At 35.3% G+C, this 17,863-nt stretch overlaps 1 protein-coding gene across 1 annotated transcript; it reads left to right on the top strand.

Moving 5' to 3' along the window:
- The first annotated feature begins 6,731 nt into the window (after positions 1-6,731).
- On the top strand, positions 6,732-6,942 carry LOC118895266 (60S ribosomal protein L39-like). Its single transcript, XM_036852179.1, has one exon. It carries the CDS (start codon positions 6,787-6,789, stop codon positions 6,940-6,942), a length of 156 nt encoding a protein of 51 aa, XP_036708074.1. The 5' UTR covers positions 6,732-6,786.
- Positions 6,943-17,863: the final 10,921 nt, after the last annotated feature.

The raw sequence follows: 17,863 nt of genomic DNA, 5'->3' as shown, positions 1-17,863 counted from the left end.
GAGTTACTAAAGAAATACTTCAGGACCATAAGTAGGCAAGCGGATTTCACAGCTGGCAGTAAAAAATGGCAGAATGAAAGCTATTAAAGACTAGCACATAATTGTACTCCTTCAGTCAACACGTACTGAACTTCTAGCAAGGACAAAGTGCCAGGCACTAGAACACACAATATTATTGCACTATCAAACTTTGTTCTCATTTTAATTTCTACTTTCATAGGACTTAGAAACTATTTGAGGTTAAGAAAAATATACTGGATTCACATGAATAATTATATCTTATAGAAAAAGAAACATCTGAAAGCTCATTATTTTAGTGTGTGGTCAAGATGTCAAAACAAATATCAACCACTTAAGATCTAAATAACTGATTTATTATATCACTCCAAAAAAAAAGAGTAATTAGAAGTTAGTTGGATACATTTTTCAAGCCATTATTTCCTTGAAAATAAACTCAAGGGTAGACTGCCTCCCCAACAAGCAAGTTGGATAAATCTCTGGAGACAAATTAAGGCCTCCCCGAAAACTTATTTTTTATAAAAGCCAAGACTGACATATAATTACTAAGCTAAAGAAAAGCTCTATATTTGATTTCTATTCTTTCAACCTTATAGTTTTGTAATTCTATTATGTAAACCATGCATCTAAAATAAATTATTTTAATAAAAATAGTGTGGACAGTGCCAAGTGGCACTTTTGCTACCAGAAGAGAGTTACCTATACATGCAATATAGGATCAGGACAAGTGTTTTGTCAAGTGTGGTCCCGGGGTCATCCTCCCTAGAGTATTAGTCAAAATATAGATTTCCTGGCTACACCCTATCAGAATTTCTAGAGATTCTGACCTTGAAATACGTATTTTTAAAAAGTCTTCCAGTTGATTGATGTACAGTAAAGTTTGAAAATTGGTACACTAGAAGCCTGTGGGGAGGGGACATAACTAGCAGCATTAACTATGGAAGAGCCAGAAGCTAATAAAGGTAATTTTTTTAAACAAATGGGCTTACATTGGAAATCACTTAGCTGAGGCTTATATTCACTTCTATTTATGTTTTAGAGGTGAATTGTTTCATAACCTTTTTAGTAGATCTGGTTTAATTTTTAAACCACTTCATCTCTGATTTTGTTCTTCCTACTAAAAAATGTATCCATTCAAGTGAGTTAAATAATTGGGAGCTTAGCCCCATGTTCTAAATTCTTCACCAAAAATGGTTTATTTTTCCACATTTAAACATATGATTCTTACAGTAAGAGTTTCAGTGGTAGACTCATTTGGATGAAAGAGATCTTAAGGTAATTTAGTCTCACCTTCTTTATTCCCACTCAAGTTTTGTTTCAATTTCCTATACAGCAGACAGCCTGAGTTCAGAAAACTATCTGAAATAGGTCGATGCTTCACTTCCTCTGTACATAGCTTATTATATTTAGGATGCTCAAATCATGACAAAGACTTGATTCTCTTGAGACACAGACAATACACTCTCCTTGTTTTCTTCCTATCTGACTGATGACTCCTGTTCAGTATCTTGCTGAGTTTTCCTCTGAATATTAAGGTTGATCCTCAGCCTTCTCTCTTCTCTCATCCTCTCCCTAACTGATTTTATCTGATCCCATGGCTTTGAATATAGGACATGCTGTGACTTTCAGATCTATAACTGTAGACTTTACCTTGCCCATCGAGCTGCAAACTCCTGTATCCAACTCTCTATTTGATACCTTCACATGGCTATCTAACAGGTATCTAAAACTTAACCAGGCAAAACAGTACTCTCGATGACCAAGCCACCCTCACACTTCCATTCCAATCTCTTTTCATCTTTAGTCTTCCTCATCTCGGTAAATGGTACCTCCATCTACCTGGTTGCTCAAGGCAAAATCCTCTTCTTTGATCCCTTTCTGTTCTTCTCCCTCATGTTCAATTTACTACCATGTCTTGTTGGTTTTATTTCCAAAATATATCCCAAATTTATGATTCTCTCCATTTTCACTGCCACCCTAGTCCAAGCCTCTGTCTTCTTTCCTAGACTACTATAATAGCCTCAGTAATAAAAAGTGATTTTTTCCTTTGCCCCAGCATTGGCAACTAGGACTCAGAGATGACAAACAAGAATGGCTAAGTACCCTAAATTCTAAAGAGAGTTGGATACTTCCTCCAAGACTTAACAAGAAGCAACAGAACTCAACTTATTACCATCACCACCCTACCACTTCCAGGTTCAATCCTCTAGTCTTTAGAGAACTTTGGAGGGAAAAGGGGAATGCTATCACAGAAGGTGTTGGCCTTTTGGAAATAGCACTGTTTGTGGTAAGAGACTTTCCCCCTTTTACTTTTGAGAGGGGGCAGGACAAGGTGTTCTTTTATCCCCAAAGTTAAATGAGGGAGAGAATCAAGAAAATAAAGAGATCAAGAACCCTGCAAGAAGGGGAAATTGAGAAACAATATACATAATAGTTAATACTGGGCTGGCCAAAAAGTTCGTTCGGGTTTTTCTGTACGATGAAAACCCCGAACGAACTTTTTGGCCAACCGAATAGAAAGGATTCTGAGTCTGACTGCTTGGGTTTATCACCCAATCCACCACTTACTAGTTGTGAGACACTAGGCAAACCTTGGTCAAATCATTTAACCTCTATGTTTCAATTCCCCTCTCTATAAAATGGGGATAATAACAATACATAATACATATTTCATAGGACTGTTGTGAGGCTTAACATGTATTACTACATATAAAGAAGTTAAAACAGATCTTGGCATCTGGTAAGTGCTAAATAGGTACCAGTGATTATTATCATCATCATAACAATTATCACCAACATTATGCTGGTCACTCCTTGTTGAGTTGCAGAAAATGCAAACCCAACTTGGGGCTATCAGTTGCAATGAGGTTTAAGGAAAACATTCCTGGGAGAGCTTCACATATCCCCTTGGGTTGCAGGCATGTAGAAACCTAGAAACTGATATGGGCTCCTCCTATATGACCCTTATAAGGTATGAATGAAAATATCCAACAAATCTGTATTAGTAATCAGAACAGTAGGATACTGGCATGAAAACAGACACATAGACCAATGGAACAGAATCGAGAACCCCAAAATAAATCCACACATATATGGTCAACTAATATTTCACAAGAGAGACAATAATACTCAGTGGAGAAAGGACAGTCTCTTCTGGATATTCACATGCAAAATAATGAAACTGGACCTCTACCTTACACCACTCACAAAAATTAATTTGAAATGGATTAAGGACTTAAACATAAGACCTAAAACCATAAAACTCTTAGAAGAAAACATATGGGAAAAAACTCCTTGTAATTGGTCTTGACAATAATTTTTGGATATGACACCAAAAGCACTAGCAAAAAAAGAAAAAAATCAACAACTGAGACTACATCAAACTAAAAAGGTTCTGCACAGCAAAAGAAACAGTTTGCAAAATGAAAATGCAACTTATGGAATGGGAGGAAATATTCGTAAACCACATATCTGATAAAAGATTAATATATAAAATAAATAAGGAACTCATACAACTAAATAGCAAAAAAAAATCTGATTTTATAATGGGCAGAGGATTTGAATAGACATTTCTCCGAAGAAGGCATATAAATCACCAACAAGTACATGAAAAGGTACTCAACATCACTAATCATCTGGGAAACGCAAATCAAAACCACAATGAGATATAACATCATACTTGTTGAAATGGCTTATCAAAAAGACAAAAGACAACAAATACTGGTGAGGATGTGGAGAAAAGGGAACCCTGTTGTACTGTACGTGGGAATGTAAATTGATACAGTGGCTATGGAAAACAATATGAAGATTTTCAAATAATTAAAAATAGAACTACCCTACAATCCAGTAAGCCCACTTCTGGGTATATATCCGAAGGAAACTGAATCACTATCTCAAAGAGATATCTACACACCCATGTTCATTGCAGCATTATTCACAATAGCCAAGACGTGGAAATAACCTAAGTGTCCACATACAGACAAATAGATAAAGAAAATGTGATACATATATTAAACTTACACACCATTATATGCCAATTATTTCTCAATAAAGCCAAAAGGAAGAAAAAGAATATATCCAAAGTTTTTCTGACTTGGAGGGGGAGGCAGAGGACACTTGGGAAAAGTGTTAGCTTTATTTGTAATAGCACAAAACTGGAAGCAACCTAAATGTCTATTAAAAAAACTGGATAAACAAATTGTGGCATATCCATTACTCAGCAATAAAAGTGAATGAACTGTTGCTATACACAACAACGTGGATGAATCTCAAAATAATTGTTCTGTGTGAAAGTAGCCAGAAAAAATATCAAAAAGAGTACATGCTGTATGATCCCATATATTTTGTATATTTAAAATATTTAAATATATTATAAAATATATAATCATACATTTTAAAATATTATTTTAAAATATATTTTAATGTATGATTATATTTGTATTAAATTTTATATTAAATGTTACATATAAAATATGTAATGTTTTAATATAAATAATTCTAGAAAATGCAAACAAATCTATAGTGATAGAAAGTAGATCAGTGATTGCCTGGGAAGGTAGGGATAGGGAATAAAGGGAGGGAGAGTAGGATTACAAGGGTGCATGAGGAAACTCTTAGGGAGGATGGATATGTTCACTATCTTGATGTAGTTATGAATTCAGGAGTGCACATATAAGTCAAAATTTATCATATTGTATGGTTAAATGTGTACAGTTCATTGTATACCAATTACATCTCAATAAAGCTGTTAAAAAATTCACATCTTCAGAATTCATTTTTTAAGTATGATGTTAGGTTTTCCTTGAATGTCCTTTATCAAGTTTAGGAGGTTCCCTTCTGTTCCTAGTTTGCTGAGAGTTTTTTTTTTAATCAGTAATGGATATTGTATTTTTTCAAATGCTTTTTCTCTGTCTACTGGATGACCATATGATTTTCCTTTTTTAGTTTGTTAATATGGTAAATTACATTGATTTTAAATGTTAAACTAACCTTGCATTCCTGGGATAAACCTCACTTAATCATGATGTACTATCCTTCTTATAAACTGATAGATTCAACTTACTAAAATTTTGCTTAGAATTTCTCCTTATATGCTCATAATGGATATTGGTTTGAAATGTTCTTTTCTTGTAATGTCTTTGCCTGGTTTTATCAGGATAATGCTGGCCCAATAGAGTAAGTTTAGAAGTATTTCCTCCTCCCCAATTTTCTGGAAGAGTGTAGAATTAGTATTATTTTTTTCTTTAAATGTTTGGCAGATTTCACCAGTGAAGCCATGGCCTAGAAATTCTTTCAAGGAAGCAAGCTGGGGCAATTGCAGAGATCTCCTCATCTGTTTTCTGTTTCTCAGAGATCACTGTTGCCTAACGTCCAATGTCTTAAAAATCATTATTTCATAGATTTTGTCAGTTGTTCCAGGCGGGAGGGTAAATCTGGTCTCTATCATTCCATCTTGTTTGAATTAGATGCCAGAGGCTTGAAATTAACAAAAAGCAACACTACAACATTTTTCAATAAATACTACTTAAGATTACAGTATCTCTTTTTTGGCAGCTATGTTACACTGTTGGCTTCTATTTGGCTTCTATCAGTTATACAGTCAACTAAAATTCTCTTTTAAAAAATAAGATGAGATATAAGTTTTTAGACTGAACTAGAGTTTTTTTTAATAAACTACTTTTTACAACAGTTTCACAGGTTCACAACAAATAAACTAGACATTTAATAATGGAAAATTACCAAAATTATTGAATCTTCTTAAAAACCTTGTCAAGGTAAGGCAAAGAAAAATTTAATTATGGTAATTGGAAGCAATGATTGGGAGGAAAAAATGGTTTCATGTTTATAACTCATTAAACTATTTTCTGCTCTAAACTCTTCTCTACATCCAGTCTTACCCCTATAACTCATTCTCCACTCAGCAGTGATCTTTTCAAAAGGTAAATGAGATCATATCTGACTTAAAACCCTCTACTGGCTTCTCATTACACTTAGAATAAATTCAAACTCATTATCTTGCTTGATTTCCCACAACTCTCCCTTTCATTCATCATTCTCCAGCTACTTCTGTGCAGGGCCTTTGTACTTTATAGTCCCTCTGCATGAAACACTTTCCATATCCTTGCATGGTTGGCCCCTCATCATCATTCAAGTCTCAAGTCAAATGTCATTGCCTCAGAGAGAATTTCTCTGATTGCTAATCATCCTAACTACCAGTCACTGTCACATTACTCTATTTTATTTTCCTCATAGTATTTATCATTGTTCAAATATCTTATTTAGTTTACTTAGTATCTGTCTCCTCCTCATTAGAATAAAAGCTCCTTGAGAATTGCACTATCTTGTTGCTCACTTCTGTTTCCAAGAAAAAAGCACAGGACTGCCTAAAATATATTAATTGAATAAAGGATGAATGGAGAACATCTTCACAACGCGTTGAAAACTGTGTCTAATTTTAAGTCCTCTAATACTATTAATCTAATCTCTTTTTTGGACAGGTTCCATAGTGTCAATGTCACTTTTTAAACTGTAATGTCCAGATATGTATACAACTGTCCAAGTGTTATTTGACCAAGTACAAAACACAGCAGGAATATAACATTTTTCAATAAATGATACTTAAGATTATAGTATCTCTTTTTTGACAACTGTGTTACTCTATTGGCTTCTATTACTTGTCAGTCAACTAAAATCTTCTTTCAAAAAATAAGTGTTTCTAGTCTTTTCTCTTGTCCGCCATCCTATGTGCGTTTGGATTTGCTCCTCGCCATGTCTTCTCACAAGACTTTCAGTATCAAGAGATTCCTGGCCAAGAAACAAAAGCAGAATTGTCCCATTCCCCAGTGGCTTCGAATGAAAACTAGTAATAAAATCAGGTACAACTCCAAGAGAAGACATTGGAGAAGAACCAAGCTGGGTCTATAAGGAGCCTCACATATGAAGTGGTACACATTTATGCTATCAAGGTCAACTGTATCTTACCGCATCAGAACATCGTTAGTGTCTGGAACAGCTGCCTGTGTTTGATGCTCTCTCCTCTTTTCTTGATCTTTCCTCACCACTGCTCACGGTGTAGCTCAGTAATAAATATGTGAACCTTTTGTTGGAAAAAAAAAATAAGTGTTTCTATAAAGTAATAACTTCCTCACATTTAATACTTGAACAGTTGGGATTTGGGTATGAGATTTAGCATTGGTCCCTAAGTTTTCTCTTACTAAACTCAGACTAACATTACAACCTATTAGATTCTTTTTGAGTCCAGATTTTGAAACCTAGCACATTAGTTATTTCTCTTAGCTCCACAGCATCTACAAACTTAATATACCTGCCATCAGAATCCTCATTTAAGTCACTAATAAAAATGTACAGTGGCATAGTGCTGAAGATAGACTTCTATGGCATATGTCTAAAGTCCCACCTCCAAGCTAATAACAATTCATTAATAAGCACATTTTGGGTATAGTAGTTCATTTCAAGTTAACCCATACTATCAAGTTAATACCATACTATCACACAGACTGTAATTCTCCATTTCATCCATAAGGAGAGCATGAATACTTATCATAAGTAATCAATCTCTCCTTAGCCTCTATCTTTAATATCATGTGATTTCTCTCCTTGAAAGTCTTCCATAATATAAAAGGATCCTTGATATCCTGGCATTTTGCCAGTTAAACACTTAAAAGGATGATATTTTTTAATAACCTTCTTGGCTTTAAATCCAAGAAGTAGCTGAACACTCTTGATTTTCCTTCTAATGGATTAAATTCTGCATTTAGTGTAACAATTCATTGCTCCAATTTGCCCTTGACCTTTATATGAAAAACAGGTTTTGGTAATAAATAGTATTGCCCAAATCAGCTCCAAAAAATAACTTCTAAAGTATGTTACAGAGTCATCAGAAACAAAGCCTTTACACCTTCTCTCTATATACTATATATCTACTTTCTATACCTTTGAGACACTAGACAATACAAAAGTAATTATTGAATTAACATAGGAAAATAAACTGAGGGAAGATCACATTAGCACTGGAGGAAAGATCCAAGAATCATTAACTGCAAAAATGATCTCCAAGAGAAGTGAAGCAAGATAAAGCATTCAAAAGTGGAAAATTCTGGGGACTTCCCTGGTGGTCCAGTGGTAAAGCATCCACCTTCCAACGCAGGGGATGCGGGTTCCATCCCTGGTCAGGGAACTAAGATCCCACGTGCCGTGGGGCAACTAAGCCCGCACCTCACAGCTACTGAGCTCCCACTCCTCAACGAGAGAGCCCGCATGTCTCAACAAAGATCCCGCGTGCTGCAACCAGACGCAGCCAAAAAAAAAGTGGAAAATTCTTTGTGTATTTATAAATAGTATAATAAATATATAATTGTTACCAATTTAATTTTAAACATCCTAGAAGCCCCAAAACATCCTATAGTCATTCAAAGTTCCACAAATCCATTGTACGTAAAGTTACTCACAAAGATTAAAGAGGGAGTTTTTCTGTGACAAATGCAAGCTAAAGCCCTTGATCTACTGGTAATCTATTTCTCCCCCGGAAGGGGAGATCCCTCCTGGCTGGGTTGCTCTGGACTTCCCAAAACACCTGTAGAACACTCTCCTTCCAATTCCACAAAAGCAAATGTAACTTATTGAGAATCATTATCAAAAAAATTTTAAAGATATGTTTAATAATGGTAAGAAGTAAACAAGCAATTACAATTGGATTTGTAATGCTTTATTTCTTGAATCAAGTAGTACTGTATGGGTGTTTGTTATATTGTCCTTTACAACTTATATATTCATAATAAATTAAAGATAATTGAGTCAGTATCAAAGAAAGACCAATTAGCACTCCAAACAGTGCATGCCTATCCCTTCCCTTTCAGAATCTTAACCCTGGATCTATTTTGTAGATTAAGAATTAAATGATGGCCTCACATTTTGCATATTATTACAGGTTAAGCAAATGCTTAGACTTAAGGGCAGAATTAAGTTGATATAGAACACATGTTAACCTTTGAAGTAGTTATGTAATATTCCATAATGTCGATATACTATGGTTTGTCACAAAGTCTCTACTACCCCATTTGGAGTTATTTCATTTACTATTATAGGAATACGTCGGAGATATTGCGGGTTTGGTCCCAGACCACTGCAATAAAGTGAATATTGCAATAAAGTGAGTCATAAGAATGTTTTGGTTTCCCAGTGCATATAAAAGTTATGTTTATACTATACTTTAGTCTATTTAGTGTGCAATAACATTATGTCTTAAAAAAAAAGTACTAACCTTAATTTAAAAGTACTTTAGGGACTTCCTGGTGGTCCAGCGGTTAAGATGAGCATGGGTTCGATCCCTGGTCAGGGAACTAAGATCCCACATGCCATGTGGTGCAGCCAAAAAAAATTTTCTTTAAAAAGGACTTTATGCTAAAAAAAAAAATACTAACCATCATTTGAGCCTTCAGCAAGTTGTAATTTTGCTGGTGGAGAGTTTGAAATAGTCAAAGAATTATCAAAATGTGACACAAAGACATAAAATGAGCAATCGTTGTTGGCACCAACAGACTTGCTCAAATGCAGGTTACCACAAACCTTTAATTTGTAGAAAACACAATAAAGCAAAGTGTAATAAAACAAGGTATGCCTATATATCAAAAATTACTTTTCAAAAAACGTATGTTGCCAACCTAATATGTATTTAATATGTTGTATCCTTGGTGCTAAGATACAGCTGACCATGACTAACCTGTCCCTGCCTTCCCAGAGATTATACTCTAGTGGAGAGGACAGATGAGAAAAATAAATAAAACAATCACAGTTTGCAATAAATGTAATGAAGCAGATAAACAAAGTACAGTCGGCCCTCCACATCTACAGGTTCCACATCCGCAATCCGCAGACCCATTTTATATAAATTTTATATAAATCCCATTTTTTATAAGGGACTTGAGCATCCACAGATTTTGGTATCCCCAGGGGGTCCTGGGGTCCTGGGGTAGGGTTGATGTAGCCTACTTTAGAAGACACATACTCTGGAAAGGGCTCTCTGAAGAGGTAATATCTAAGCTGAAACAGGAGCAAGTGTGAAGAAGCCTGAACTAGCTTTCTATGCTGCTATAACAAATTATCATAAATTGAGTGGCTTAAAACAACACAAATGAATTATCTCACAGTTCTGTAAGTCAGAAGTCTGGGTAAGCTAATTCCTCTACTCTGATTTCACAATGTGGAAACCTAGGTGTCAGCCAGTCTGAGTCTTAACTTATCTTGAGGCTCTGGTAGAGAATCTACTGCCAAGTTCATTCAAGTTGTTGGTTGAATTCAGTCCCTTGCACTTTTAAAGCTGAGGTCCCCATTCCCTTGCCTGCTCTCAGCTGAAGTTTGTTCTCAGCTTCTAGATGCTGACAACCCTCCCTGACTAGTGGCCCCCTTGATCTTCAAAGTTAGCAACAGTGGTTCAAGTCCTTCTCATGCTTCAAATGTCTCTAACCTGGGCTTTTGCCATAGCTCTCCTGCTTCCAGCTAGGGAAAGTTCTCTGCTTTTAGGGGTTCATGTGATTCCACTGGGCCCAGCCAGATAATTGAGGATAATCTCCCCATTGTAAGGTCCACACCTTTAATCACATTTGAAAGTCTCTTTTGCTATGTAATGGGGTAACAGATTCCAGGTGCTAGGGACTAGGGCATGAACATTTTTGAGGGGACATTATCCTGCCTTCCACAGACTCAGGCAAACACTATCCCAAGAAGAAAGGAAACAGCAAGTACAAGGCCTAAGATAGGAAAGAGCTTGGCCTGCCCAGGACAATAGCAAAAAACAAACAAAAAAAAGGACCCTGGAGCTACAGCAAAATGATGAAGGGGAAAACCATAGTAATGACACCATGCACTCCTTTATATTGATAAGAGTAACTTCTTTTCCCATTTAAATTGTACAAGTTTAGAATCTATTTTGAATTTTTGAATCAATCTTAGTCATTCTAAAGCTAACAGCAGAGCATTAAGCTTCCTAACTTCTAGTCTCTTTCACTTCCCACAAAACCAAAAGTCATCAATAGTATTTTTTTCACATCTGTATGGAGAAATTTCTTCTAACTGACATTTTTTTAACCCTAAACATTTTGGTTCTTGCATACAGAATTTCTTCAAGTATTGATCTGCCTCCAATCACGGCATATGTAAAATTTATATTTAGATATCAGGAGGCAAAAACTAAATTTAAAAAGAATTCAAACTATGAGAAAGAAACTTCATCCTCAAGTCTTTTAAAAATTAAAACAAACAAAAAACTGAATTATCTTTCTTTCCCAATGGCTTTCCACATAGACTTTCAGGGTAGTGTACTGTGGTTAAATGTTTATAAGGAGAATTGCACCTGTGTTGTAGTCTGTTTTTAAATAAACTTGCACCTGCAGGGGCTTTTCACAGAATTGCTATTTGGGATACTACATATTAGTCATTTGACCATTATACAGAGCTCTTCCCTCTCACCACACTACTTTCTGGGCTGGTCCTAATTTACAAACAGCCTATCTCCAAAAATTCATTTGAAAAACAACGGTTTAGATTCCATGATAATTTTTGAGACAAAATAATAAACAAAGTTTCCAGGTAACCCCTCAAACAACAATATACTCCTTCCAATCCATTAACTCCAGTGGTCTGGTCCCTTGCTGCTTTAAGGAAATTCTAATTTATTTTCAAGGGAGGCCTCTGCTCTAGTCAAATATGTCTGCTTTCCTTTTCCTATATATGATTTGCTAACTCCTGTTTCAGAATCTTTTTTACTCTGTTATTTCCTCACCATAAATTTCGTTTTTCTTCCTGCCAATCTTTATCAAAACTCCTAAAATTTTTTAAACTAATTTTAGTAAGTCTTCCCTGCTTCATGTCATCCCATTCTGTTCACTCCATTACTCTGTTTCTTCATTGCTAATAAATTCATCTTATATCTCTTTATATCATTTTACACAAGTTGGCATATTACTTTCAATTTTTATCACTCTTCTTCATATGTGTACAATTTATCTCAGACTAAATTAACACTTTCTAGGGACTTCCCTGGTGGCGCAGTGGTTAAGACTCTGTGCTCCCAATGCAGGGAATCCGGGTTCAATCCCTAGTCAGGGAACTAGATCCCATATGCATGCTGCAACTAAGAGTTCGCATGCCACAACTAAGGAGCCCACGTGCCGTAAGTAAGGAGCCAGCGAGCCGCAACTAAGACCCAGTGCGACCAAATAAATAAATAAATAAATATTTTAAAAATAAAATAAAATAAAAAATAAATTAACACTTTCTAATAAAAACAAAAATAAACAAATGGGACCTGATGAAACTTAAAAGCTTTTGCACAGCAAAGGAAACCATAAAGGAGATGAAAAGACAACCCTCAGAATGGGAGAAAATATTTGCAAACAAAGCAACTGACATAGGATTAATCTCCAAAATATACAAGCAGCTCATGCAGCTCAATATCAAAAAAACAAACAACCCAATCCAAAAATGGGCAGAAGACCTAAATAGACATTTCTCCAAAGAAGATATACAGATTGCCAACAAACACATGAAAGGATGCTCAACATCACTAATCACTAGAGAAATGGAAATCAAAACTACAATGAGGTATCACCTCACACCGGTCAGAATGGCCATCATCAAAAAATCTACAAACAACAAATGCTGGAGAGGTTGTGGAGAAAAGGGAACCCTCTTGCACTGCTGGTGGGAATGTAAATTGACACAGCCACTATGGAGAACAGTATGGAGGTTCCTTTAAAAACTAAAAAATAGAACTACCATATGACCCAGCAATCCCACTCCTGGCATATACCCTGAGAAAACCATAATTCAAAAAGAGTCATGTACCAAAGAAGACATACAGATGGTCAAGAAGCACATGGAAAGCTGCTCAACATCACTAATCACTAGAGAAATGGAAATCAAAACTACAATGAGGTTATCAACTCACACCGGTCAGAATGGCCATCATCAAAAAATCTACAAACAACAAATGCTGGAGAGGTTGTGGAGAAAAGGGAACCCTCTTGCACTGTTGGTGGGAATGTAAATTGACACAGCCACTATGGAGAACAGTATGGAGGTTCCTTAAAAAACTAAAAATAGAATTACCATATGACCCAGCAATCCCACTACTGGGCATATACCCAGAGAAAACAATAATTCAAAAAGACACATGCACCCCAATGTTCACTGCAGCACTATTTACAATAGCCAGGACGTGGAAGCAACCTAAATGTCCATCGACAGACAAATGGATAAAGAAGTTGTGGTACATATATACAATGGAATATTACTCAGCCATAAAAAGGAACGAAATTGGGTCATTTGTAGAGATGTGGATGGATCTAGAGACTGTCATACAGAGTGAAGTCAGTCAGAAAGAGAAAAACAAATATCGTATATTAACGCATATATGTGGAACCTAGAAAAATGGTACAGATGAACCGGTTTGCAGGGCAGAAATTGAGACACAGATGAAGAGAACATATAGACACCAAGGGGGGAAAGTGGCAGGAGGGGGGCCAGGGGGGGATTGTGTGATGAATTGGGAGATTGGGATTGACATATATACATTAATATGTATAAAATGGATAACTAATAAGAACCTGCTGTATAAAAAAATAAATAAAATAAAATTCAAAAAAATATTTTTTAAAAAAAGTGTCATGTACCACAATGTTCATTGCAGCACTATTTACAATAGCCAGGGCATGCAAGCAACCTAAGTGTCCACTGACAGATGAATGGATAAAGAAGATGTGGCACATATATATACAATGGAATATTACTCAGCCATAAAAAGAAAGAAACGAAATTGAGTTATTTGTAGTGAGGTGGATGGACCTAGAGTCTGTCATACAGAGTGAAGTAAGTCAGAAAGAGAAAAACAAATACCATATGCTGACACATATACATGGAATCTAAAAATAAAATAGTTCTGATGAACCTAGGGGCAGGACAGGAATAAAGACGCAGACGTAGAGAATGGACTTGGGAATAGGAGAGGGGGAAGGGTAAGCAGGGAAGAAGTGAGAGAGTGGCATGGACATATATACACTACCAAATGTAAAATAGATACCTAGTGGGAAGCAGCCACATAGCGCAGGGAGATCAGCTCGGTGCTTTGTGACCACCTAGAGGGGTGGGATAGGGAGAGTGGGAGGGAGACACAAGAGGGAGGGGATATGGGGATATATGTATACGTATAGCTGATTCACTTTGTTATACAGCAGAAACTAACACACACTGTAAAGCAATTATACTCCAATAAAGATGTTTAAAAAAAAGTAAAAATAAATAAACACTTTCTAGATGCAGAGAGGGGTTCATAAAGAGCAGTAGCAATTGGCACCCCATTAAAAGGATATAAGGAAGTACCAAAAGGGAGTTATAAAGACTCAGTCAGGAAAATGGTTAAGAAAATAAAAATTTTCTTGTTCCTCTTTTACTCAGTTTTTACATCATATGTAAGTGCCATACTAAGTCTGCTTTCCCCAATAACAAGGAGAAAGCATAAATCCATGGTGAGGAATATCCAGTCAAAGAAATTTTTTTAAATATCTGATGCATTCTTTCAAGACTATTATATAATTCTTTTGAATTTCTCTCCGAGTTTCAAATAAGTTGCTTTGGCCCCAAATATGTGCAATAATTGATTATTCCCGGCTAACTTTTTTATAGCACCAATGTTTATTACAGCACCAATAGGAAATTAATATAGCTATCTTTTTGGCTCATAATTTCCTCATATAATTGGAGGCAACCACATATTTTTATTTAAAAAATTTTTAAATAAATTTTAAATTTATTTTCTCTTTATGATACTGAAATAATGTTGCCATTATAGCAAATGTGTATATGTGGTCTGCAAGACCAATGCTGCTTACCTGGCCCTTAATTCAAATGATCATTCATTCATTTTTTCTTTCTCTCAACAAGTATCTATTGGCATCAACTCTATGTGGCAGGGATACAAGTGAACAAAATAGGTAAGACCCTTGATCAAATGGGTTTACATGATGACAAGTACAAAGTGCGATAGGAGCACAGATGTTGGGAGAGAGGTAGGCAGGGTCAAGGAAAGGTTCCCAGAGGAAGTAATATCTACGCTGAGATTGAAAGATGAGTAGAAGTCGGGCAAAAATGGGAGGACTATGATCTAGGAATAAGTAAAACATTGACAATTTGGAGTTGAGAGAAAACATGACTATTGAAGGAAATGAAAGTTCAGTACGGCAGTGTGAGTCCAGAGACCATATATTTCATATGTTTCAACACACTTACCCTTAAGCACCTAGTACAGTGCTGTGTGCTGTGCAAAATTAAAATAGTACATGGATGTAAACTTAGCATTATTATATGATATGATTGTAGAGTAATGATTTTATATAGATAACTATATTATACTTGATTATTAAATATCTTCATTCAATTCAGCTCTTTAGCAACAAGAAACAAATTTTCAAATATAACATCACAATATTATCAGTGATTTATACTTATATGAAAGGAAACAAGTAATGTGTTCACTGTTACTTTAAATATTGCATAATAGAACATTAATTGTATAGTTAGTAATCACAATGTGAAGTAATGCTCTGATACAGCAATCAGTGTAAACAAAAATAAGTTGAAATAAATAAAGTAATTTACAGTGAGTAAACAATTTTACCAAAATCATAGAAGAAAAAAAAAAAAAAACAGAATAAACCTGCCCAAAAATAATCAATGAAGGAACAATAGATCAATCTCTGAATGATATCCTCTAATTATACTTTATGACTATATTTGCCTGTACTCTGAACAAATCTACTCAATTCATACTTTCCCAGGCCCTAAAATAAAACTGGAGAGATGCAATATGGCTGATGCCTCCTGATTATCCTATTTTTCTGCCATTATATTGGTTGAAATTGATACCATATCTCTGAGTAATCTTAGTCTATAAATCTGAGGGTTCAAGTTTTTTCAATACGTATTGAAACAGAAATGCATATGTCTCTGGGCATAAGTTTTTCATTGTGATAAAATGTAGACTAAGAGACAGTATAATAAAATAGTTTAAAAAAAAATAACTTCAGATTGAGACAGACTTGGGTTTAACAACCAGTTATATAACCTCAGGCAAATTACTTCACATCTCTGAGCCTCATCTGTGAAGAGGATAATAATGGCACCCTTATCATAGATATATTGTGAGAATTAAATAAGATAATATACTTAAGACACCTACCAGAGTGCCTGATACGTAATTAGTATCTTCCCAAATATTCAATGTTATTGACAACAGCAAGTGGAGAAAGCCCAGACAGGGACTAAAACTTTTGAACATGATAAAAATGTGAGTTGAGCACACATGAAAGCTTTATTCAGATGTATATTTTGTAATTGTTGTTTTTAGTAATTTTTCATGGCTTAGTTTTACAGGGTAAGTTTAGAGGTCTTAAACTTGAATAGGTTTAAAATTACATACTTAATTGCATATAGCTCATTTATTAATCCAAATCTTTTAAATTTCACACTTGATGATAGTCTTATAACTGTAGTGGCAGGCAGGTAGTATATCCCTTCTGTTCGACTAATTCATGCACACTAGCTACTTATGTAAAAACAACTCCAAACCATATTTTGTTTTCTAGTTAAATAGCAAATATAGTCTCATGCTCCAACTAAACGTGGAAGACACCCAAATCTCTTGCTCTAGTTCATATTCTCCCCCCAAGCTTCAGAACCATATATCCTACTGTCTAGAAGAGATTAGACACTTAAACCCCTTCACAGACACCTCAAATGCACCATGTCCAAAACTTATTTTCCCGTTTCCTGACCCCTGCTAACCTCTTTCCTCCTGAGTTTTCTTAGTGGAGGGTACCATCATCCACTCAGTTGTCCAAGAAAACCTGTGAGTCACTTTAACTCCTCACCTTCTCATCCTTAATCAGACACTGAGTCCTATAATACCATCTCTTAAATAGCTGTTAATCTGTGTACTTTTTTATATTTTTATTCCCAGTGCCCTAGTTTAGACACTAAAATTCTTCACCTAGATGACTGTAACAGCCTCACACTAACTTCCTCTCTATAATCTTACCTCTTCCCATCAATCCTCTAACCTTGTCCTGTTTAAAACCCTCCAATGGTTCCCCTTTGCTCCTAGCATAAAGTCTAAGTTATCTCTTAATATCAAAAATAGATATAGATCAATGTCACATTTTCAGACTCATTAAATTCTTAAGTTATTTTTACTAACTTCTAATACCTTATTGAAATTTAAGAGAACTCAATTTAACTCTCATTATTTGATTAGCTATTTATCGGTACTTACTATGTAACTGTATCAGATATTATAAAGGTTACAGAGATGAATGGTGATATATCTGGCAGAAAATATAAAACAAGTATATAAATAGTCTCAACACAACGGAGAAAATGTTTTAAAATCCCAAAATAGGACCTACATACACATTTTTCCAAAGAATACATACAGATGGCCAACAGGCATATGAAAGGATTCTCAACATCGCTAATTATTAGAAAATAAAAATCAAAACCACAATTAGGTGTCACCTCACACCAGTCAGAATGGCTACCATCAAAAAGTTTACAAATAATAAATGCTGGAGAGGGTGTGGAGAAAAGGGAACACTGTAGGTAGGAATGTAAATTGGTGTAGCCACCATGGAAAACAGTATGGAAGTTCCTAAAAAAACTAAAAATAGAGCTACCATATGATCCAGCAATCCTACTCCTGGGTATATATCCAGAAAAGATGAACACTCTAATTCGAAGAGATACATGCACCCCAATGTTCATACCAGCACTACTTACA

The sequence above is a fragment of the Balaenoptera musculus genome, chromosome 5 (assembly GCF_009873245.2).
Source record: "Balaenoptera musculus isolate JJ_BM4_2016_0621 chromosome 5, mBalMus1.pri.v3, whole genome shotgun sequence".
Taxonomy (NCBI): Eukaryota; Metazoa; Chordata; class Mammalia; order Artiodactyla; family Balaenopteridae; genus Balaenoptera; species Balaenoptera musculus.
This window is presented reverse-complemented; position numbering and strand designations above follow the sequence as displayed.